Consider the following 24,980-nt stretch of genomic DNA (forward strand, 5'->3'; position numbering starts at 1 on the left):
CTTTTTGATGTCTGGGCCAGCTGGCATGGGGCAGTGTGCCAGGCTTTTGGCAGGGGTCATGGAGTTTTCAGAGGAACTGGGGGTTCCTTTAGCTCATGAGAAAACCAAGAGACCATTTGTTGTCATAGCGTTCTTGGGAATAGAACTAGACACAGTACAACAGACCTTAAGGTTGCCCTTAGAGACGGTGGTAGATCTTGGGCTCAATTGGAGGGCTGCTTGAGTGGAGCCTAGATATCTCTCCTTGAGTTGTGGCAATTAGTTGGCCATTTAAACTTTGCCTGTAAGGCAGTTGCGCCTGGGAGGGCTTTCCTCAGGTGGCGGTGCGATGCTATGAGGGCCTTACGGTTGCCTCATCAGCGTTTAAGAATTAATAAGGGCAGGCGGGATGACCTTTTGGTGTGGAAGGAATTCCTTTACACCTTTAATTAGGTGACTTTTTGGAGGGAGGAGCTTTTGCTAGAAGCCGAACTTCAAGTCACCTCTGATGCCTCCTGGTCTACAGGCTTTGGAGTCTTTTTAAGGGGGCATTGGTGTGCTGACCAATGGCCCGCTGATTGTGTAGCCCAGGGATTGTCCAAATAACTTACGTTTTTGGAGTCCTTTCCCTTGTTAGTGGCCGTGGGGCTTTGGGGATCACACACTTTTGGTCTGACAACTTGGCTGTCATGCACGTGGTCAAAACCATGGCATCTAGATCCCTCAGGGTGATGAGGCTGGTAAGGACCTTTACATTGAAATGTGTGCACATGAACATTTTGTTCAGGGCCAGGCATGTTCCAGGTGTTAATAACGGTGTGGCAGATGCTTTGTCTTGCCAACAGATGGAATGATTCTGGCAGCTTGCCCCCTGGGCTGACAGGCAACCAGCGAGGATGCCCCAGGAGCTATGCGAGCTTGGACGGCGGAAGTAAATAGAGCAGTCCAGCTGTCCATTGCCCCCAGTACACGCCCGTGCGGTAGGGCAGCTTTACCAGTTCAGGGTGTCAGCGGGGCTCCAGCAGTTGTGGCCCATCCCGCCTGAGCACTTGATGCACTTTTGTGTAGTGCAGCGGGGCCGGGGCCTTGCAGTGAAGTCCATCAGGGGTCAGTTGGCCGCTTTAGCCTTCGCCAGCAAAGCACGTGGCTTACCTGAATTCACGGGTGTCTTCAGGATTAGAAAGATGCTGGAAGGCTGGGCCAGGGAGATAAAAATGCCACGTGACCCAAGTCAGCCCATCTCCCCATCAGTCCTTAAGGGACTGGGGACCACATGGGTGGAAGTCTGCTCGTCAGCATTTGAACGGAAGCTTTTCCACACTTCTGCCTTAATGGCATTTTTGGAGCTCTGTGAGTTAGTGAGCTGATGGCCTCATCGCGTACAGACGTGTCTGGCCAGACACTGAATGCCCAGGACATTAAATTCGTTGGGGATAAAGTCTCCATTGGGATCAGACGGTCCAAGACTGACCAGCGGCAGTGGGGGAGCCCCTTGCTTTTGGGCCCCTGCTCTGAGCAGGAGCTGTGCCCTGTTAAGGCCCTTAAGGAATATGTCACACTTCGTGGGGATGACCGAGGGATTTTATTCCGCCACGAAGATAGGGCCCCACTGACTAAATATCAGTTTTGGGCGGTGACAGAGAGGGCACTTAAGACAATTGGCTTGTCGGGGGTCAAATTCGGAACCCACTCCTTCCGGATTGGTGCGGCCTCCACAGCAGCTGCTATGGGATACCCTCAGCAGGCGATTCAGAGAGTGGGCAGGTGGCAGTCAAGGGCGTTTCGGTCCTATGTCCGGCCCCTGCAGCAGTTTTAAATAGCAAACTACTTGTTCTTTTCTCAGGTGCCGTGTCGAGCCAAGAGAGGAACAGAATCTTGATTTGTGGCCACAGCGTGGTGTTCTGGGAGGCCACTCAAGCCAAGAGAACACAGATGGGATCCCAGCTGGGCCTGAGCGCTGCGGCCACTGTGGAGTGGCAGGGCAGGCGTGGTCTCAGAGGGCCCGGCCTGCTGTCTCTCCTGTTTAGGGGATGGACGAAGCCTCCCCCACACCTTGTGGTCATTCACCTGGGGGGTAATGACCTTGGGCTGGTACAGGGCATGGCCCTGTCGATGCAGGTAGCTGAGGACCTTGAATACATAAGCAGCCGATGGCCGAGTGTGCTTATAGTATGGTAAGAGATGCTACGACGACGGGTTTGGCGGGAGGCCTTTGACACCAGGGCAATAGAGAGGGCCTGACATAAGGCTAACCACGCCATTAAGAGGTCTTTGGGGCAAGGCTTGGGTATTTATTTGCCACACCCCAAGATTAGGGCCGAATTTGCCCGCCTCTATAGAGGCGTCGGTGTCCACCTGGCACCTGAGGACAATGATATTTTCCTAGATGACCTGCGGCAAGGGCTTTGGGTGGCTCTAGGCCACCGGTGGGGCGCGAGGGTCTAAGCAGAGGCTTGACCCATGCGGTGGCAGGAGATTTTGGGAATAGGGTGCGGGCTGGTGAGCACCCTGTGGCACTTCCCCGTGAGTGGGGACAGGGCTGCCATTAAGGGCGGTATGCATGCTTGCGGCGACCGTACGCTGGCAGAAACCTGCTGGGATCCTCAATACAAGGCCTCCCCTCATGCTGTGCGGCTGGGTGTGTAACAGGTGCTTCAATGGGGATCCATGGCCTGGCAGCCCGGGTTGCAGCCATTCAAAGGATGGCCTACACCCGGGGGCATGGGGCTCGCCCAGACAGGTCAAGGCGGAGGTCCGGAGTTGACCCCAGGGCTTGACCTGTACCGCTTAGTTAGCTCTCGCCGTGCATTACCTTTATGGTCATTTAATAAACGGCCCTTTATTCCAAGTCTGTGTCTGTCTCTTCCTTCCGGCTGGGGTTGCAAAGAGAGTTGAGGCTGGGCAAAAGAGAGAAAAAGAGTTATGAGGCAAGTGAAAAATTAAGACAGAAAGTGAGAGTTTGTTTATTTTACAAAGGGCATTGGGGAAGGCAGAAAGAGAGAAATATTAAGAGAAAGAAAATAAGAAAAGGGGTGGGGGAGAGGGGAATCATCAAAAGGGGAGGAAATGGGATGTTATTTTCCTGTGAATTTCCCCTTGTTCTAATCGAGTTTCCTGTTCTAATCTGTTCCATATAGCATTTTTATCCATATGGATCCATTTATAGATATTTTTTAACATGTGTGTAAAGTAATACATTTTATACTTTGAGCTCATAAGTTCTCCCACCCACTTTTTTTCTTCAAAAATTTTAATATGAAACCCCAAATAAAACTGCTCCAAATAAAACTGCTAAATACTTTCTGCCACTTTGTTGAGTTCATCATTACAAAGACATATTCTCCAACAGAAAAATTGATCTGGGCAATAATAGACTTTTAAGACATTCATTCAGCTTACCCAAGAAGCTGGGGTCTTTGGATTGTGGTATTCTCCCCGGCTTCTGATGCTGTCTGCATTCTGAGAATAAATTGTGAGATTAGATTGAGGGAACAGTGAAGGAAACAAAAGAAAAGGACAAAATTAACAAACAGCTCAAGTTAAAGACAAAATCATCACCTAAAAGGAAATCTTATGAAGATACCTTAGAACTTGTTCAATGTTTCAGTTGGTCTTTGATCTGCTTTAGGTTATAAAGCTTGCACATGCATTTTCACGTACTGCAGCACTTATGATCTTCCTCTGGAGGCTTCCAAAATTCAGATGGATTGTGATGTCATCTAGTATTTAAAAAGCAGTTTAAATGGCAGGACTCTCCACTCTGTTTTCTCGTTAACTTGATCCCAAGAGTCCAGGACACCCAAAAGTTGCTGAGTTTTTTTTTTTAATCGGCTATAACAAATTTAAACAAATCATTAGAACATTAGTAGGCTGTGTGATGCTTTCAAGATTCTGTTACTAGTTTTCTTCTTTTTTAATGTTCAGTGCTAAATTAGAATTTAGGCTTAGGGTATGAAATAAGAGAAAAATAATGTAGGGTAAAAGTTGGCAGTTGATATTCTATTTTAAAGATCTCCTTTTACTAACTCAGAAAAAATGCCTTTTGACTTGTAAGGGCTAATTTGTGATCGGTAGAAGGGAAAGTCCAGGTACAAACTCAACAGTGAATTCAAACATCCTGCCAAGCCCCTAATGAGGTATGTAACTTCCTGTCAGGTGATCTTCTTTTCAGGACTCCATTTTTTTCAGTACTTCTTTTTCTGAAGTGAGAGAGTACTACTAGAAACAAGGCCTTCTTCCCAAGATCATGTCAAAACTGACTACTGTATTCCTTCCAACTATCACAAATGACCTGGAATTTATTTATTTATTATATCTTAAGAATTTTTTTACCCTACCTTTTGTCCTCACAAGTCCATGAGGTGGCTAAGAAATTAAAACATAAATATTGTCACAGTCATTGGGAGGTTATCTTAATTAATCAGCAGTTTCAGAATAATTAGTTTTTTTTCTCATATATTGGGTCTGCTAGTTGTAAGACCCAGGCTTGTGTCTTTAATACATTTATGCAGGCTCATCCCTACGACTATTGCTAGATATTAGAATAAGAAAATAATGATGTGTGTGAGCTAGAGGATGTAGCTGTCCATTTAAGGTGACAGATGATTCTCTTGGAGCCTTTCAGTCTGCATCCAGGTGAGGAAACCAGAAAGCATATTGGGAAGGGAGAGCTTTTTACAGCCCCATATGAAATCACTTCAATCTCTTTGACAAGTTAATGCTTTTCAATAGGACCAAGGGAATGGCAGGCGATTATAGTCCAGGATTCAAGGACCTTGAACCCAGATTGAGTAATCTACTTTGGAACCCATATGAGCATGTAAAAAAGAAACACTCCAGCGTCCTACCTCACAGGGACATTGGAGAGAACAGAGCACATGCTTCCCAACCTCAACATTCAGGTGGGACATTATACCTGCAAGAGAGAAGATCTCCCTAGAAGGCTGGGGTGAAAAAGAGCTTGACTGTTAGTAAGAAGAGTAGCCCTTCAGGTTGCAGTTTGGTAGGTAATGGAGGAGACACAGGAAGAAATGATCCAGGCTTCCATAACAGTGTAGCTAGATTACTGTAAAACAATCTACATGGCTGCTGGTGTTGCCAGATAAACAGTCAGCTTCCATGGAACATAGAACAATAATGAGAACTCATACAGAACCATCCCAAATACTCTGATATGGAATAGCACCACCCCCTGGTAGAGATGATAATATAACCACTACAACTTTCCTCTCTTTGGTTGTTGTGGATTTTCCGGGCTGTATAGCCGTGGTCTTGGCATTGTAGTTCCTGATGTTTCTCCAGCAGCTGTGGCTGACATCTTCAGAGGTGTAGCACCAAAAAACAGCACCATTGTCACAGACACAACAACAACCATCATTCTCCGGCCGTGAAAGCCTTCGACAATATATTTCTTCTCTTTAATTAAACCTGTAATGTTTGGGAAGGTACAGGGAGGTGTATCAGGCCCCTATGTACTACAAAGGGGTTAGAGTGGACTTACTTTATTAGCAAGGATAGATTGCTCAATTTCTTAACCATTTCTTACCCAATAGACACTCCACACTCACACATAAGTGTAGACCAACGTTAATTTCAGGCACCACAATGGGTAAATGCGGGACAATGCCGCTGAGTCATTCATACCTATTTTATATCTGCCGGCTTAAAGGGACCACAACCAGCCCGCCAAACAGCTGAGAGGCGGCTGGGCGGGGCAGCAAGAAAGAGGAAGGAAGGAGAGATGTGGAGAGAGAAAAAGAAGGAAGCAAAAGAAGGAACCATCCCAAGTACTCTAATATGGAATAGCACCACCCCCTGGTAGAGATGATAATATAACCACTACAACTTTCCTCTCTTTGGTTGTTGTGGATTTTCCGGGCTGTATAGCCATGGTCTTGGCATTGTAGTTCCTGATGTTTCTCCAGCAGCTGTGGCTGACATCTTCAGAGGTGTAGCACCAAAAAAACACAACCAGCCTGCCAAACAGCTGAGAGGCGGCTGGGCGGGGCAGCAAGAAAGAGGAAGGAAGGAGAGATGTGGAGAGAGAGAAAGAAGGAAGCAAAGAAAGAAAGAGGAGCAGGCAGCCGGGAAGCAGGAGTCTTTGGGCACCAGGGGGCAGGGCCATGAGTCACGTGGCTTTTTCTTGGAGGTTCCCGAATGGTGTTCAGGTGCCTTCTGGCTCAAAAAAAGCCCTGGATGTTGTCTACCTGTACTTCCAGAAAGCTTTTGATTAAGTTTTTCATCAAAGGCTGCTAAGTAAGCTCATTAGTCATGGGGTAAAGGGACAAGTCCTCTTATAGAACAAAAACTGGCTAATGAATAGGAAACAGAGTGAGTATAAATGGGCAATATTCACAGTGGAGGGTAGTAATCAGTGGGGTACCACAGGGCTCAATATTGGGCCTCATGATTTTTAACTTGTTCATTAATGATTTGGAGTTGGGAGTAAGCTGTGAAGTGGCTAAGTTTGTGGATGATGCTAAGAGCCAAGCTACAAGTGATGCCTGACACAGGTTGGACACTTGTCAGCTTCCCTCAAGTTTTGATGGGAAATGTCTTGCCAAGCCAAGGTCTTGCAGCTTGGCTCTTCATTTAATTTAAGTTTAGAGAGCGGCAGTCTATGGGAGAGAGAACATGCAGTCAGGAGGGGAGTGCAGGCGTTGGGCTCTCGCTGGGCACCCCTTCCCCTCCACTGGGTGTGTGTGGGGGGGGTCTGTAAACTTCAATTAAATGGAGAGCCAAGCTGTAAGACCAGGACGCCTACATTTCCCATCAAAACTTGAGGGAAGCCTACAAGTGTCCAACCTGTGTCAGGAGTCACTTGTAGCTTGGCTCTAAATTGTTCAGGATGGTGAGAACCAGGGAGGATTGTGAGGCGCTCCAAAGGAATCTGTCGAGGCTGGGTGAGTGGGTGTCAACGTGGCAAATGAGGTTCAATGTGGCCAAGTGCAAAGTAATGCACATTGGGGCCAAAAATCCAAAATATAAATACACAATGATCGGGTCCAAACTGGTAGAGACTGACCAAGAGAGAGATCTTGGAGTCGTGGTAGATAACTCACTGAAAATGTTGCTACAGTGTGCGACAGCAATAAAAAAGGACAACACTATGATGGGAAGAGAATTAGGAAGAGAATTGAAAACAAATCAGCGAATATCATAATGCCCCTGTATAAATCAATGATACGGCCTCATTTGGAATACTGTGTACAATTCTGGTCACCACACCTCAAAAAAGATATTATAACACTGGAAAAAGGGCAACAGGAATGATTAAAGGGATGGAACACTTCCCCTATGAAGAAAGGTTAAAGTTCATGGGGCTCTTTAGCTTGGAGAAACGGCGACTGAGAGGTGACATGATAGAGGTTTACAAGATTATGCATGGGATAGAGAAGGTAGAGAAAGAAGTATTTTTCTCCCTTTCCCACAATAGAAGAACTTGTGGGCACTCAATGAAATTGCTGAGCCGTCAGGTTAGAATGGCTAAAAGGAAGTACTTCTTCACCCAAAGAGTGATTAACACATGGAATTCACTGCCTCAGGTGGTGGTGGCAGCTTCAAGCATAGACAACTTCAAGAGGGAATTGGATAAACATATGGAGCAGAGGTCCATTAGTGGCTATCAGCTACAGGGTCTATGGCAGTGATGCTCTGTATTCTTGGTGTTGGGGGGGGGCAATCAGTGGGAGGGCTTCTAGTGCCTCTTCCCCACCGGCAGACCTAATGACACCTGGTTTTTGGCCACTGTGTGACACAGAGTGTTGGACTGGATGGGCTATTGGCCTGATCCAACATGGCTTCTCTTACGTTCTTATGGGTGAAGTTCTCTCCCACTGTCAACCAAAGTGGCATCTCTACCTCCTGCCAATCTGGAAAAAAAAAACCACTTTTCAAGTTTTATGATGACTTTTCAGAAATTTCTCTCAATAATATAAGCATAAGAAAGTGGGCAGTACCAACACTTGGATCTGAAACTAGATGGCTAAAACTTCAGGTATGTCAAAAGAAAGAGTTGGCCCCTGCAGTCCTGTATATGTTGAATTTATGTGGTTTACTGCAGATTGGTGACTGGGTTGAGTTGCTGCTATGGCCATGAACAACTGAAGACCAAATCACTTCTTTGTTTCTTTTGCAGTTGGTGCTGAGATCCTGATTTTCTGTTTAATCAAAAAGGTGCATGCTTTGAAATGAATTGTGGGGTTTTTTGGCCTAGGGCGCCTAAAAGTCTTCATTTTGAAATCAATTATTTTGGGAAGAGTGATACAAAGAGAAATCAGTGCTATCTACAGGCTGTTTTAATTAATCTCTCAGGGAAATAAGAAAACTCAACGAAGTTATTCTTTCATTTTGATTCCAGTGAACTTTCACCTAAAGTGCCTAAAGCGATCATTTCATGCCATAGGGACTAACTTTCAAATGTTAACTGTAATTACCACCTAAAAAAAGGTTTTCATCCTTATTATATTTGTTTAATTTGTGAAGAAAAATCAAGGAGAAAGGGCACATAGCACTTTTTAATACTTCCCAATTATTATAATTAAGAGTAATTACTTGACACTTTTACCAGGTGTTTGAACCAGGTGTTATTTTTTTTTTAATTAAGTTTAATTGTTTCTTTAGGGACCATCTTGCATTTTCATGCTATTTCAGCTTAGACTATGAAGTTTAAAATAATAATGAGAGGTCTATTTTAAAATTACTTTTATTTCTTTCAACCAGGACAGAGTTACAAAACCCTTGAGTGTTCGATATGCAATTCAGATTACTTTAATAGATCCATATGGAAGCAATTTTGGAATTACATGGATGGATATGCCCTTTAACTCCATGTCACTGCTCTAAAATCTATTCTAGTGTGAAAAATTAATGTAGTTTTCCTTGTTCTATCAAAACAAGCATTTTTAAAACACACACACATATTGTAATCAAACCTGATGGAGAATACATTGTTCAGTTCATAAGTTTGCTCTAATTTCACAAAGACATTTAAAAAAAAAAACTTGCTTCAATGAACAGAGGTGGGATTTTACTGCTGTATGAAGTATACTTTTCATCATTCTGAAATACAGCATTCAGCTTCTCTCAGCTTCCTTTCTCAGGGAACTACTGATTTTCGAATATTTCCACTCACTATTTCAAAAACCTGACATGATTTTAGGAGATGTGCCCTTCCTGAAAAATTAAAAAGTTATTAAACTCTGTATGAAGAATAGAATATAATCTAAACATTTGATATGTTTGGACATTCCTCTGCTCAAATCTCAATAGTCTTTAATAATAATAATAATAATAATAATAATAATAATAGAAGACATACTTGCTTTTATTGAGCACTCTAAATTGTTCTAAATTGCCTTTGCATACAAATACACTGTTCTCCTTGGCTATCCACTTCTCCATCCTCCATCCAATCGATAATTATTGCTGGAAGGACAACGTGGGCAGAATTATGGGACTCAAGTTTACCACCTCTTATCTTTGATCTCGCCTTATCTAATTTTCTGTAGTCAAAAAGATAATAGCAACTAATGGCCACCTGACAACAATGCTGATTCTATGAGCCAAGCTACAAGCTGACACAGGTTGGACACTTGTCAGCTTCCCTCAAGTTTTGATGGGAAATGTAGGCATTCTGGTCTTATAGCTTGGCTCTCCGTTTAATTGAAGTTTACAGAATGCCCCCGCACACACCCAGCGGAGGGGAAGGGGGGCCCCCAGCGAGAGCCCAATGCCTGCACTCCCTTCTTGACCGGATATTCTCCCTGCCATAGACTGCCACTCTGTAAACTTCAATTAAATGAAGAGCCAAGCTGCAAGAGCAGAACAACTACATTTCCCATCAGAACTTGAAGGAAGTTGACAACTGTCCAACCTGTGTCAGGCATCACTTGTAGCTTGGCTTTGTGACTCAATATGAATGTACACAGATCAGAAGAGGGAGAGCATGAAGGGTTTAGCCCGTGCTAGGCTCTCATGGCCTTTCTTTTATGACCTTTCTTATATATAAGTAGGCTGGGACACCCTGAATCTCAAATTATAGGTTTGATCCTATACTACAGTAGAACAAATAATAGTTAGGATCCAGTCAGCTTTCTTGCTCTATCTCATCCAATTCCCCTCCTTATTCAAGTTCCTGTTCCATCATGGTCTTTGTTCAGAGAGGTTCTATAATTCCCAGCATAGCCTTCTGGATGTAAAAGGGACCCTTTTTTACCAATGGAAAAGCAGGTTGTAGCCAATTGAAAGGTTTAGTATCATATCTAAATAGAGCTGCATATGGAAAGTTGTGCTTAAAATGAGCAAGTAAGGTCAATGACACATCAGAAGCTCAAATTTCTGAATAAGTGTTCCAGGGGTCAGGGCTTCAGTACCATCTGTGGCTCTTGACCAACCTCATGGCCAGCAAGATAATGTATGCACTATAAGTGAAATTACGCACACGTTAATTTAGACATAACACAGACTTGAGGTTTTTTTTCCAGTGTGGTATTGATTTAACACAAAGTCTCATGCACACTTCATTTAACAAAGATGTCAGTCATTAACAGCTTTTCATATATGACAAAAGGCAGTCTTAAGGAAGCAGAAATATTTCCTTATAGCTATTTTGATTTCTTTGTTCCGCATGCTGTAGATGATTGGATTCATCAGTGGAGGAACCACAGAATAGATGGCTGCAGCTGCTAAGTCCAGATCTGTGGCCGAGTTTGAGATTGGCTTCAGGTAAGCAAAAGCTGTCGTTAAAATGAACAGGAAGACCACAAGGAAATGTGGAATACAAGTTGAGAATGCCTTTTTCCTCCCTCGTACAGAGGGGATTTTCATCACAGCTCTAAAGATCTGTACATAAGACGAGATGATGAAAATAAAACTTGCAAAGGCCAAACACCCACTGAAGCCAAGGATGCCAACTTCAATCTGATAGTGATCAGAGCAAGAGATCTTGAGCAGTTGCGGGATTTCACAGAAAAACTGATTAATGACTTTGGAACAAAAGGATGTTGCAAAAGTGCCAAAGGTGTGTAATGTGGCATAGAAAAGGGCACCAGTCCATGAGATAGCTGCCATTTGGATGCAGAATTCTTTGGTCATTAGTGTCTCATAATGTAATGGACTACAAATAGCAACATAACGGTCATATGCCATGACCGTGAGGAAAGCAAGGTCTGTTGCCATGAAGAAGATGAGGAAAAACACTTGGCTGACACATTCAGAATATGTAATCAGTCTTGTGTTGAAGAAGGAATTTGCCATGGATTTTGGAATTGTAACAGACACGGATCCAATGTCTGCAAGGGCTAAATTCAGCAGAAAAAAATACATGGGTTTGTGGAGGTGGCATTCAAAAGCAATCAGCTTGATGATGAGAAGGTTACCTGCCAGGGTTGCGAAATAAAAGGCAAGAAAAAACACACCATGTGAAATCTGGAACTCTCGAATTTCAGAAAACCCAAGAAGAAGGAATTCCTTTACAGTAGTTAGGTTGGACATTTGGTCTCAATGCACTGTAGATATCCACTGTAGGAAGAAGGAAGACATAGGTTGAATTACAGAACACAATTCTATCAGGTGAATTTTCAGCTCCATCCAGTCTGTAGACAAAAGAGAGAGAACCTTAATTGCTTTATGAGGACTGTAAAATAGCACTGCTGAAAACCCCACCAGGGGTCGCCATAAGTCAACTCTGACTTGAGGGCACTCTCTACCACCACCAGAACTTATAAGGAAACCAAATTCTAAGTCTGTCAATACTAATAAAACTATTAGTCTGAAGTTGTACTACTTCAGTGGTACAATAAAATTAGGATGCACTAGTATAGCTGCTTTACATCTACCCAAATTTATATCTTGTCTGATAACTGAATCATAGCATACCAAGAAAGCAAGACTAAATCAAACAATACCAAGACTAAAGTATTACATTATTTTCCCTTGAGGGTAGTCGAAGTGTGATTTTATTTGCTCCTAGCTTGGTAGAAACCTTGCTTGAAGTTGGTTGTTGATGCTTTATTTATTTGTATGCTACCTTTTATTTGTTCATTTGTGTCCTACCTTTCAGTCCAAAGCTCCTCATACACTATATAAGTGCAGGTATTAAGCTTGCATTATACCTGTGTGCACCCATAAGAAGCACTCTGTTTGTTTTTGTTTTACTTAATGTAGCTGCACATACAATAGTTTTGTTTTCAAAAACTGAGAGGTATAACAAGGAAGTGCATTCAACATCACAAATATTATTTTTGCTCATCATTGTTTTATAGCCTTTGATTGACAAAAGCTCATTGAAAACCACTGATATTGTACAAACAGAACTGCTAGTGGAAGAGGAAGTGTGGTCCATGGCAGAAACTGTCTAGCACTCGCTGACATCATCCATTGGATCCAAGCCTTTAATATTATTTATCAATTATGCTACAAGTTAGAGCTAAAAGCATAACATTTATTTTCACAAAGATTGCCATGTTAATGAAAAACATTTCTTTTAGATTGAGTAGGGAGAAAAATGTAGAGAAACAGAAAGCCAAACTAACTGCTCAGACAGACAGAAAAACAAATCTTACAAGAAGACAAAAAATAACGAAAGAAGATATTCATTATTTTTTTTCAATCTTGCTTAATTTTTCTTCCAACTTACAGTACAAATGATGGTCCACTTTTGCTTTTTCATGATGATTCCTAGATGCAGCTTTTGCATTTCAAGCAGGCATTTTATCCACTCAGGATGCCATAAAAAAGCTGTATGTCAAATTATGTTACAGTGAATTATCTGGTAGCCTGGTTTGGAGTATCTCTGCCCTTTCTATATTGATGTTTGGAGGGTAATTCTCTAGAGTCTTATTTACCAGAATGCCCTAGTGACGGTTCCTTTTATAATGGAGACAAAGGGACCATTATATCAAAACAAGCAGGAGCCCCCCAAAATTGCAGGGTAGGGATTCCAGGGACCCCCACTAGGCTTGAAGCCCCCTCCCTTGCAGAGAGTCTACTCTTTTGCCCCCTCCTTTTCAAACCATTCCCCTGTTCACCCCCTCCAAAGGGGAAAGGACTTTGGGGGATGCAAAGGGGAAGAAGGTTGGAGAGGGAGGAGAAAATGAAAAGAGTGTTTGGTGAGGGCAAAAGGGAATGGCCCTTGAGATGGAGGGGGCAAAAGGGAAGAGCGTTTGGAAGGGAGGGTGGAAAGAGGGGAAAGTGTTTGGAAGGGAGGTAGCAAAAGTACCCCGTCACCACCCAGCCTTCTCTGGAATGTTCTTGCCTGTACCACTCACCCACAACTCTCTTCCCCCCCCCCCCACTGTAACTTCCTCAAACGTATCCTCCTTTGCTTCCTCCCTCCCGCATATAAGTTGGAGCTTACTTTCTTCCGCCTACTGCTGCCCTTGAGGCCATTTAACAGGCTATTTTACAAGTTCAAAAAATGCCACAAGGCCCCAATCTGCATTGTTTGTGCAGATCAGGGCCTTTCAGTAATTTTTAAACTTCTACAATTGTTTGTAAAATTTGTTCCTTTGTTGTGGGTGGGAGTGAGAACGGGGGAGTCTAAGGAGCTACCTTCCCCACTCCACTCCCTCACTGTTGGCACCTCTGATGCCTCCATCGGGACTTCAAGCTGCTGCAGGAGGAAGAGGTAAGTGCAGTCCCAGTGCGGTTTCCCTTCTGGGCCCCTTGGTGTGTTCCACGTGTCCTGGAGCAGTGCGGGAGGGAGGTGGAGTGAGCCCCACCATTGTGGAGGGATCTTGATGTGCTTATGCCCCCTGGGTCTTGTGGGATGCTCTGGCACACACTGTAACAGATAAGCAAACAGCATCTGTGCACAGTGTGTGCTGTTGTTGATGAGTGTTTAAGCCAACCAATGCACCCAATGCATCATTTTTACTTTTTGCATTTTTTCTGCAAACCTGGGGGGTGGGGTTACACCAGGTTTCAGAAGCCTCTATTGTGCTTCCAAGTGGCTCTGATCCACAGGTTTCAGTATCTGGAGATCTCAGGTCCAAGCTACAAGTGACGAATGACACTTGAACAGCAAGGGTATTTCTCCCTGTTCACTTGCGCTCCACTCAATCCACTTGCCGTTCAAGTGTCATTCGTCACTTGTAGCTTGGCCCTCAGTATATACAAGAGGGGACACACACGGATTTGTGCGGGACATCGTAATTTTCCCTCTCCCATCATGTCCTTTTCCCCGTTCACTACCTCTCATAGACTTTTCCCTTTTCCTGCTTCCTTCTTTCCTTCACACCTGCCTTTGTCAGCTCCCCTGCCTTCACCCCCCCTTGACCCAGTTGCATAGCAATTTGTCCACATCTTTTTGAATCGAGGCCTCCAGAAGTGCACACAATACTTCAGATGGGGCCTGACCAATGTGGTATATAGTGGGACAATAACATCCTGTGATCTGGATGTTATGCCTCTGTTAATACACCCCAGATTGTGTTCGCCTTTTTTGCTGTTGCATCACACTGACTGATCATATTTAGCTTCCTATTCACCTATATCCCAAGTTCTTGTTCACACACACTGCTACTAAGAAGTGTATCACTCATCTAGTATGCATGTTGTGCATTTTTGTTACCCAGATGAATAACCTGGCACATAACCCTGTTAAATTGCATTTTGTTCAAATCTGCCCACTTTTCCAGTGTGTTCAGATCGCGTTGAATTCTATCCCTGTCTTAAGGGTGTTTGCTACTCCTACCTGTTTGGCGTCATCTGCAAATTTAATGAAAATATTGAAAAGTACCGGACCCAGAACCAAGCCTTGTGGCACTTCACTGGACACCTCCTTCCAATCAGACATAATCAGACCTGAAATTTACAGGAAGTTCTACTAATTAGGAAAAGCCAAAAGGATCAAGGAAAAATAAAGCATAAAGAAGATTTACTATTTAAAAGCAAACAAGATTCAAACAAAATAAATAATGGCTTGTCCATGATCCTTCTTCAAAAGGCAAAATAGAAATATTGAAATTGTCGGAATAGTTTTTAAATGGGGGCCTCATTGCACCAGTCAAATTTTCCTTTAGAATACCCTGAAATAGATGTATGTTCTTTATGGAAATGAGTTAATTAGGATCTACTGAGGGAAGAAAATGGTGTGATGGTGACAGAATTAAGAGAATTGATCTACGCGTTTCATTTGCAACATTTGCTCTGTTGTGGATAATACAATGATAACATCCTTTCTATCTACTGAGCAACGAGTTAATTTTTCGTCCGACTGTTTGATTATAAAAAGATGATCTTTGCAGTATAATTTGTGGGAGGTTTAGCAGAAATAATCCATTGAGAAGGATTTTGAAGTGGTCAGTGAGCCAGCTAAGTTAAAAATTAGTCTCAAAACATTTATCTGAAGCCACTTTGAGACAAGAGGAATAGCTGAATGTTTTTATAAGTTTCTAACATGATCTGAATACTTTGGATAAAGGGCATCATATAACTATTAACAATTTTTTTAAAAAAACACTTGTTTGTCTCGACACAAAGAAGAGATTTTTCTATGTTATCTACAAAAATGATAAGTTATATGGCGTTTGCTGACAATATTAAGAATATTAAGAAGAAGTCACATTAGGACTTCTTTAGTAAAAGAAATAGAAAATAATAGTTCAGTTTGATCATGACAGGAAGCACTATACTTTCAAAATATTGCTCTTGACTCTGGGGCAAGCAGATAGCGCCAATTTGTTTATATTACATCTGTGTGCAGATTGAGTTATGTAACAATATTAAAATATGCTACAATAAATGTTATGAATACATAATATAATCAGTGCAATTGTGTGGAGAGTTTGCACCCTTCTGAGACTAGGGAGTTCAATAGCTTTAAAAAGGTCTAATGCTGCATAGGATTGCAGTGGATATTATTTAATGTATACTGTACTAGTGCAAAGAGACAATAATGCTTCTCAAAAAAATACTTTATAATGTAAATGACTTTCTCTCCACAGAATATTTCAAAGAAATCAAATGGAAAATCTGTCTGCTGTGAAAGAGTTCCTTCTGATGGGATTTTCTGGTGCCCATGCGGAGCATTTTTTTCATTTTGTGATTCCCCCCCCCCCCCAATTTATATTGTAACCCTAATTGGCAACAGTCTCATAATCATAGCAGTGTCTCTCAACCACCAGCTTCACACCCACATGTACTTTTTTTTTTTTTGGTAAACTTATCACTGTTAGATGTATGTTTGATTTTCATCACTGCCCCCAAATCCATGGCCACTTCCTTAACAAACAGCAAAATGATTTCTTTCTATGGATATGTGGGTCAGGTTTTCTTTGTCAACACTTTTGTGGGTGCAGAGCCAGCAAGCCTTAGGACTGCTATGAAGCAATCTGCCATCCTCTACAATATAGGATAAACATGAATTGGGGTGCCTGTGCTCAAATGGCAGCTGCTTCCTGGATCAGCAGTGTGATTAATAGTGTTACAAATGAGTAAGTTTGATCTCCATATCAGAAGGAGCTGTTTGCATCTCCATATCAGAAGGAGCTGTTTGCATCTCCATATCAGAAGGAGCTGTTTGCATCTACTCTGCCCTCCCCTCTCCTCCTCTATATCTGACCAGTTTCTTTTTGCCCTCCATGCATCTGACAAAGAGAACTGTGATTCTCGAAAGCTTATGCTACAACAAAATTGGTTAGTCTTAAAGGTGCTACTGGACTCTTTTTGATTTTGCTACTACAGACTAACACGGCTAACTCCTCTGGATCAGAAATTTAAAATCACAATAAATACAGTATAAAGATTTAAAAGTACAGAAAGCAGCACAGAAAATCAATCCATCTCTCACCCAATTGTCACTGAAAAATACTTAACACAGTTAAAAGAACCGTGCTCATCTTTCTTTCCTATGGCTACTTTTTCTCCACTGTGCTGAAGATTCCATCAGTTCAGGGCAGATATAAACCCTTCTGAGAACTCGGTCTCTGCTGCTCTTTATATTGTTTTATCACCAGTTCTGAATTCTTAGGAATAAGGATATCTAAGAAGCTGTGCACAAAACGTCGCAAAAATTAAAAATTGCATGATTTTGTAGATGTTTCGTAAAGAAAAATAAAGGAAGTCAAAAACGTGTAAACTCTAAATGGAATCTAAATGAATATTAGTAAAATTATTCTATAGCCCCCCCCCTTTTACCAAATAGCAGCATGGGGCTAGCCAATCACTGTGGGGCTGGGTTTTTTGGGGGCAGGGGTTGTTCCTTTTTCAAGCTGGTTAAAGAAAGAAACATCTTTGGGGGTCTGCTTGTCCACATAGCTGAAGAAGAAAGGTAAAGAAACCTAAGGGTGGTGAAAGAACTAGTTGAAAGGGTTAGTAAAAGTGATTAATTTGTCTTCCCTTCCTGTCTTCTGGTCAACAGAAGGGTGGTGATTGGCTGAAGACCTCTGCTCTCAGATTGATAGGTAACACTGCAATTGCTCAGAACTCCAGGAAACTCTCTTTGCATGCAATCTGGACTTTGCAGAGAAATGCATGTTGTGTCACCACACCCCTCACAGAATGTCCACAGCAGCACCACTGTAAAGCCAGTGCTTGACCACCACAACCACTTAGGTGTAAATCTAGTTCCTTAGCTTATTAGCTCAGTATTCAGAACATGTAATTCAGGCCATTAACATGTGACTCTACTACACTATCTTCAAATCTTTGAAAAGCTAAGTTCCCTGTTTGATAAAACTTCAGAGAATTGCAATGCAACAATTGTAATTGGTTCCACTGTGCCTACTCCTGAAACATAATAAACTCTTCTAAAGAGCTGCCCCTTAAACCCCAAGATAGGAACTGGAATGACTAAATCTCTCCCATCCCATCTCCTTATTTCCAGGAACAATGAGACAAGTGGAAGAGGTAGGATTTAGGGAGGTTTTCCCTCAGACCATTTGATGATCATCTTTGTAGTTTGAGGGTATGATTAGATGATGCCTTGGGATTTTTAACTCTGAATATTTTGGATAAAGAATAGGATAATAATGTAACAATAAAAATAAATTTCTTCTTTCCCCTGTAAAGATTTGTTCCCTTTTTTTGTTGCCCTCTACAAAAATAATGACAGTCATATTTTGCATGCAAGGATTTATTTTTTTACTCTAATATAATTCAATCTTTCCTTTATCCCAAATCAGGATTCTTTAGAAACAGAAACTTAGGGCCAAGCTACACATGACGAATGACACTTGAACGGCAAGTGTATTTCGCACTGTTCACTTGCCCTCCACTCAATCCACTTGCCGTTCAAGTGTCATTCGTCATGTGTAGCTTGGCCCATAGTTTGAGCTCTATAATTTCAGAGTACTTTTCTTGATGGTGGGAGAAGCAGATGTGGCAGATTAATTTGTTTTACAAATTAATCCACCATGATAATTATATTACAATAGTGAAATGTACTATGATCTATGCAACTTTTAAACCTGATAATTATATTACAATATTTAAATATTCTATAATCTATGCAATTTTTAAACCTTTTAAAACCTGCTTTGGCTTTGGAAGGCAAACAGATTTTTTAAAAGGTTTTACACAGGTTAAGGATAAAGTTCAAGAACAACCACAACAAAAGCATTTAAAGAGGGCTTGCAAAATATGGCTTAAGGCTTCATTAGCTGTAGAAAGACAGTGTTTTATTCTTAAAGTGGGTATAACATTTTTTAAAATTGCTTTCAGAAGCCAAAGTGGATTAAAAAGCCCATATGACACAAACCTTACTCAGAATTACATCTTCTAAGGGCCAAGCTACAAGTGACAAATGGCACTTGAACGGCAAGTGTATTTCTCCCTGTTCACTTGCCCACCACTCAATCCACTTGCCAGGCAAGTGTCTTTCGTCATGTGTAGCTTGGCCCTAAGACAATTAACTGCAGAGAATTTGGCCGTAACTGCATAGTATTACACTGAATACCAGTATCAAATGGTGTAAGATAACTATGAGCCAAACTACATGAGACAAATTACATGTGTATGACACATGAATGCACTTACATGTGTTTCCCCCTTGCTTCCCTGTTCACTCGGACAATGCAGCTACACTGCACTCGATCCCATGCTTAGATCTGCACATGTTTCTTCCCCATTCCTCCCAGACAAGAGACGGTATCCCATGATGCGCTTTTTCTTTAAACATGTTCAAACCTTCCTCTGCAGCTTTTCTGAGAGGGACATTGGTTACTCAATTGGACGTATGGGGGGAGGAAACCCATGGAGTTTCCAGGGGGGAGGGGGCTGAAAACGGGGCTTCCGCACAGCTGCGGAGATCTTGCATCTCCGCCTGTCAGGAAGGGAGGCATCTATGTAAAGGGCAGGTGGACAATCCCCACATCAGAAGCCACAGCAGTGTTTCTTGCTGTCAGCCAGAAAAACCTCTTTCCTGCCTGTTTGTCCTCAGCCTCCACTGATCTCCATTATTATCTATGGGGGAAAATAAGGGGGCTATCCATGGGGATGGGGGTGGTATTTAGCAAAAAAATCTACAAAATGTTCAGGGGACCAACTGCGAACTGTCCTCTAAAGACCCTCCAAGTTTCAGGGAGCTTGGAGAGGTCAGTTCGAAACCCCTCAAAGTAGCTGCCAGCAGCCACTCCAGTTTTTACTATTGTGATGAGAAAATGACAGGAAGGGGGGGCATGGATCATGCATTTCCTGGGGTTCAATCTCTATGAAACTTGGGGGAGCTTTAGAGGCCAGCATGACTCATGTAATTTGTCTCGTCCAGTTTGGCTCTATCTTTCTCAAAGTGGTTTCCTCCATTAACACTTCCCTTCTCTTCACAGAATGTTTCAAAGAAACAAAATGGCAAACCAATCCGCTGCTATGGAGTTCCTTCTGATGGGATTTTCTGATGTTCCTGAGGGACAGATTTTGCATTTTGGGATATTCCTCTCCATTTACATCATAGCCTTATCTGGGAATATTCTCATAATTGTAGCCGTGTCCCTCAACCACCAACTTCACACCCCCATGTATTTTTTTTTGGTAAACTTATCCTTGTCAGACATCTGTTTTATTTCCATCACTGTCCCCAAATCCATGGCCACTTCCTTAACAAACAGCAAACTGATTTCTTTCTATGGGTGTGTCATGCAGATTTTCTTAGTGGTCACCTTTGCAACTGCTGAGGTAGCCCTGCTGACCATCATGGCTTACGACCGCTTTGTAGCCATTTGCCATCCTCTACAGTATACCTTGATCATGAATTGGGATGCCTGTGCTCAGATGGCAGCTGCTTCCTGGATAAGCAGTGTGATGCATTCAGTCTTACACACTAGTGTCACATTTAGTTTAAGCTTCTGTGCATCCAATATTGTTGAACAGTTTTTCTGTGATATCCCTCAGCTACTAAAGATCTCTTGCACAGATACAAAAGTGAATCAAACTCTGGTATTCATAACTGGCAGTGTCGTGAATGCCTTCTGCTTCATGTTCATCTTTGTTTCCTATGGCTACATCTTCTCTGCTGTACTGAAGATCCCATCCGTTCAAGGCAGATATAAAGCTTTCTATACTTGCGCTCCTCACTTGATGGTCTTTTCTTTATTTATGGTCACAGCTATATTTTCCTACATGAGGCCTAAAGCGCTTTCCACTCCAACTGTGGACTTACTCTCTGCTTTCCTGTATGCTGTTTTACCACCAGTGCTGAATCCTATCATTTATAGCCTCAGGAATAAGGAGATCCAAGAAGCTGTGTGCAAAATATCCAAAAAAATTAAAGCTCTTTTTGTATGATGTTTTAGGTTTCTGATGAAGAAAATTAAAGGAAATCAAAAGCACACATGCAATCTCTAAATGAAATCTGTATAAATATAGCAAAATTGTTCTATAGATTTCTTATCCTTTTAGAAATCAGTGGTATGGGAGTAGATAATGACTTTGAGGCTGAGGGGATTTTTTCCTTCTTTCTCAGGTTGATTTAAAACAAGAACCATCTTTATGGGTCTGCTTACCCATATTGCTAAAGAAGAAAGGTAAAGAAATCAAATGGTGGTAAAAGAAGTAGCTGATTGGGTCCTCCTTAATGGTTAGCATATGTAATGAATTTGAGTGGATATATAGGAAAAAATATTGGAGAACAATTTGGTTTTTGCAACCGTGACCTTCATCTTTCTTTGGTTAACCAACAGCTGTAGAAAGAGGTTAAATACATTTATTTTGGTGTGCTTGGATTGAGGTCATTGTGTTAAAGTAGCGGGTAATAGTAAGGGCAAGGTGACAAACAGTATCCAGAGAAATGAATTGTTGGAAAATGGAGAGGCCACAACTGTATTAGTTTATAGCTTATGGAACCTTGACACAGGATAGGGCTCAGATCCAATAATTGTTGACTCTACTGCAGGCCCTCTTTACCCTCACTCCCCAGCCTGCTTTCTGGGGGAGACCACAGGATGGCAGAATGTGCAATTCCACATGGTTGCAGACCTCTGTGCAAATCCCCCCCCCCCCGTATATCCCAACAGCCCCAGATCTGGGCTTGGTCCAACAATATCTTACCCCCAGGGTCCCTTAAGGGGATTCCCAAGTATCAGAATGCTAGGATATCAGGCCCTGTTCCCCCTCCCCCAAATATTTGGGCCCAATGCCAAAACTGGTCCCTTCTAATGTTGTGACAAAGATAAAGCAGCCAAGATACTACCAAGAATACAAAACAACCTGACACACAGGTGAACATTTGGAACTAGAACCAAAAGAATAAAACTGATGGAGAGCAGGTGGGAAGCCAGAACAGCGCAGACTACTAGCAGCCCATACAGCTCCCAGGTTTAAATCCAGCTGGTGAACCAGAGGGAAGATTGTACAATCTAGATCTGAAATCAAGGTTGCTCACCTGACCCAGAAAACCCAGTGCTCATTGGCTGACCAGGACATTCAAACTTTGAAGCTCATGTGGCTCTTTGGAGGGCCTTGGAGTCACAGAGCAGCTGGGAAAATGATGACAGTCATTAATCTGGTGTCCACTCCCATAGAATGGACATCAAACTGAACCCCTAGTAAGTTGGTAAGCAAGCACGTAGAGAGTACCACAGTAATATACAGAGAAACAAAAGCAAACAAGCCATGAAATCTAACTAATAAATGTTTCTGTTGTAAATCAATCAAATTTAAAGCAATATTATAGTCAACCTGAACAAGAGAAACAATATATATATACAGGGTGGGTGATTACAGAGGGCAAAGCATCATATAAAAGTAATTCAAATATAATTCAACAAGAATTCCTGTGCCGTATTAAAGTGCTATGTGCCTAGAATTGGGACAAGATTCTAAAAGTGCAAAGTTGTTACCCATGAAGTTAACTTCGAATTTGTTGAATTATATTGCAGTCTTAGCACAACTGAAGTATAAAAGTGTTGTAGGGCTCTTATACCCACTTCATATACTGGTTATTATTTTGGCATACCTCCATATAACCAAACAGGAGATTTGAGGTAAAATGAAAACGAACCTTGTATTTATTTCCTCAGAAGGGTTTAAAGGTTTAGAATAAGCAACATAGATTGAATTTTTTAAAAAAAATGTAAGGCTCAACTTCTGCTGGACTCAGAACATTAATCCATTGCTAATAAAACACATTCATTTTGAGGACTGTTATAACATCCAATTTGTACTTTAAGAAAAAAATAAGAATATCTAGAGTCAAGGCCACAGAATCCCAAAATAGAGTTAACAGCGTTGTTGAATGACACCACAACATGTCCTTGCAGCTTCCCCCAGCTTTGGAAGACTAAAGAATGACTAAAGTAAACTTTGTTATGTGGAGGGACATGTTGGCCTGCAGTAGAACAGCAAGATTTCAGCCAAAAGCACCTAAAGAGCATCAAGATTTCCCAAGTAAAGATTATGAGCTGAGCCAGAACGAGGGGGGGAAGGGGGATAGTCTGCCAGGGAGGGGGCGCCTGGAGCAGCTGCCAGCTGCCGGAGTGCACAGGCGGCAGCGTGGGAAGCCTTGCAGCCCCCCGCGCTGCCTTTCGCCTGCCCTGCGAGACAGGGGGCGGCTAGCTTGCCATGCACCCCCTGTCCCGCAGGGCAGGCAAAGGGCAGCACAGCCGCCCACGCCATTTGCCTGCCCCACAGGAGAGGGGGCAGCCGGCTGCCCCCTGTCCTGCGGGGCAGGAACATGGCATGGGTGGCCTCGCAGCCCCCCGCACTGCCTTTTACCTGCCCTGTAGGACAGGGGGCGTGTGGCAAGCTGGCCACCCCCTGTCCTGTGGGGAGGTGAAAGGCAGCACAGGGAGCGAGGCCACCCGCGCCATTCGCTTGTGGGGAGCCGAATGGTGCGAACAGCTTCCCAGCCCCGCATGCTGCCTCCGCTGCCCTGTGTGATGACGTCACCAAAATGATGTCACCACGCCGCACCAGGAGCGTGTGCATGCACAGCGCATGCATGAGGTCGGACTAGGGTTGCCCCAGGCACCAGCAACCCTAGATCCGGCCCTGATTATGAGAGTCAAGCTCCCTTAGTCAAATACGAAGGTGCTATTGGATTTGAATCTATGACAAATCAATCTTTATTTAAATATTTTTAGCCCATTATTTGAGCCTTCGTTCTGGGATCAGAATTACATTATAAAATCAATGTAAATACAGGAAGCTGTTAAGTAAATTAACACTATATTGTCGAAGGGTTTCACGGCTGGAGAACGATGGTTGTTGTGGATTTTCCAGGCTGTATTGCATTGTAGTTCCTGATGTTTCGCCAGCAGCTGTGACTGGCATCTTCAGAGGAGTAGCACCGAAAGACAGCGATCTCTCAGTGTGAGATCCCTGTCTTTCGGCGCTACACTTCTGAAGATGCCAATCACAGCTGCTGGCGAAACATCAGGAACTACAATGCCAAGACCACAGCAATACAGCCTGGAAAATCCACAACAACCATAAATTAACACTAACTGGCAAGTTGCTATATAGATTTATTTATTATATTTTTTATTCTGTTCTACTTCCAAGGAGATCAATGTACATGCTTTTCCTCACAACAGCCCTGTGGGGAAGGTAGCACTGCATACTCTTCTCCATCACGTGTACTGTAATATTATTTTCAGGAGGAAGTAATGTTGGATAGCTCTAGAAACTGCCAGAAAGACCTTGGGTTTACCCAAAAAATTCTATGAGCTGTAGGCCACCCAGACAATAGAAATGTCTGTGCGTGGAATTGTTGTCTGGCCATACATGTGTTTCCAAGCCACTGCCAGACCAGCAATGGGTTCCATTGTCAGCATGTCTTCATTTCCAGTCTTCTGGCCAACAGAAAGGTGGTGATTGGCTGAACTCATCTCTGCCACTCAGGGCCAAGCTACACATGACAAAAGACACTTGCCTGGCAAGTGGATTGAGTGGAGGGCAAGTGAACAGGGAGAAATACACTTGCCATTCAAGTGTCATTTGTCACTTGTAGCTTGGCCCTCACAGAGATGTCATCAGGCACTGGTCTCAGACTGATAGGCAACACTGGAGTTGCTTAGGCTTCCAGGAAACTCTCTTTGCATACAGTTTGTGCTTTGCAGGTGAGTGCATGTCATCTCCCCCCCCCCCCCCACACACACACAGAATGTCCAGAGCAGCACCACTATAAAGCCGGTGCTTGACCACAACCACTCAGGTGTAACTCTAATTCCTTAGACAGTTCATTAACCCAGTAATCAGAACATGTAATTCAGGCCGTTACCATGTAGCAAATCTCTGAAAAGCCAAGTCCCCAGTCTGATAAAACTTCAGAGAATTGTAAAGCAACACTTTTAATTGGTTCCACTGTACCTGCTCCTGGGACATAATAAAAGAGTTCTAGAGAGCTTCTCCAGGCAAGAACTGGAATGGCTAAATCTCCCCCATGCTATTCCATCCCTTCTCTTTATTTCCAGGAAAAATGAGACAAGTGGAAGTGGTAAGAGTTAAGAATGTTTTTCCTCAGGCCAGTTTGGTACGGTGGCTAAGAGCAACAGAACTCTAATCTGGAGAACTGGGTTTGATTCTCCACTCCTCTGCTTCAAGCCACCTGGGTGACTTTGGGTGAG

At 42.8% G+C, this 24,980-nt stretch overlaps 2 protein-coding genes across 2 annotated transcripts; one reads left to right on the forward strand and one right to left on the reverse strand.

Annotated features, from left to right (window-relative positions):
* Positions 1–10,533: 10,533 nt before the first annotated feature.
* Positions 10,534–11,472, reverse strand: LOC129339350 (olfactory receptor 14A16-like). The gene has a single exon (XM_054993934.1). It carries the CDS (start codon positions 11,470–11,472, stop codon positions 10,534–10,536), a length of 939 nt encoding a protein of 312 aa, XP_054849909.1.
* Positions 11,473–19,785: 8,313 nt separating this feature from the next.
* LOC129339351 (olfactory receptor 14C36-like) lies at positions 19,786–20,700 on the forward strand. The gene has a single exon (XM_054993936.1). The coding sequence runs from the start codon at positions 19,786–19,788 to the stop codon at positions 20,698–20,700; it is 915 nt and encodes a 304-aa protein (XP_054849911.1).
* The last annotated feature ends 4,280 nt before the right edge of the window (positions 20,701–24,980 follow it).

The sequence above is a fragment of the Eublepharis macularius genome, chromosome 12 (assembly GCF_028583425.1).
Source record: "Eublepharis macularius isolate TG4126 chromosome 12, MPM_Emac_v1.0, whole genome shotgun sequence".
Classification (NCBI taxonomy): Eukaryota; Metazoa; Chordata; class Lepidosauria; order Squamata; family Eublepharidae; genus Eublepharis; species Eublepharis macularius.

Bases quoted from the DNA above. Each gene is read 5' to 3' on its own strand.
- LOC129339350 (XM_054993934.1), bottom strand. From the start codon at position 11,472: ATGTCCAACCTAACTACTGTAAAGGAATTCCTTCTTCTTGGGTTTTCT.
- LOC129339351 (XM_054993936.1), top strand. From the start codon at position 19,786: ATGGAGTTCCTTCTGATGGGATTTTCTGATGTTCCTGAGGGACAGATT.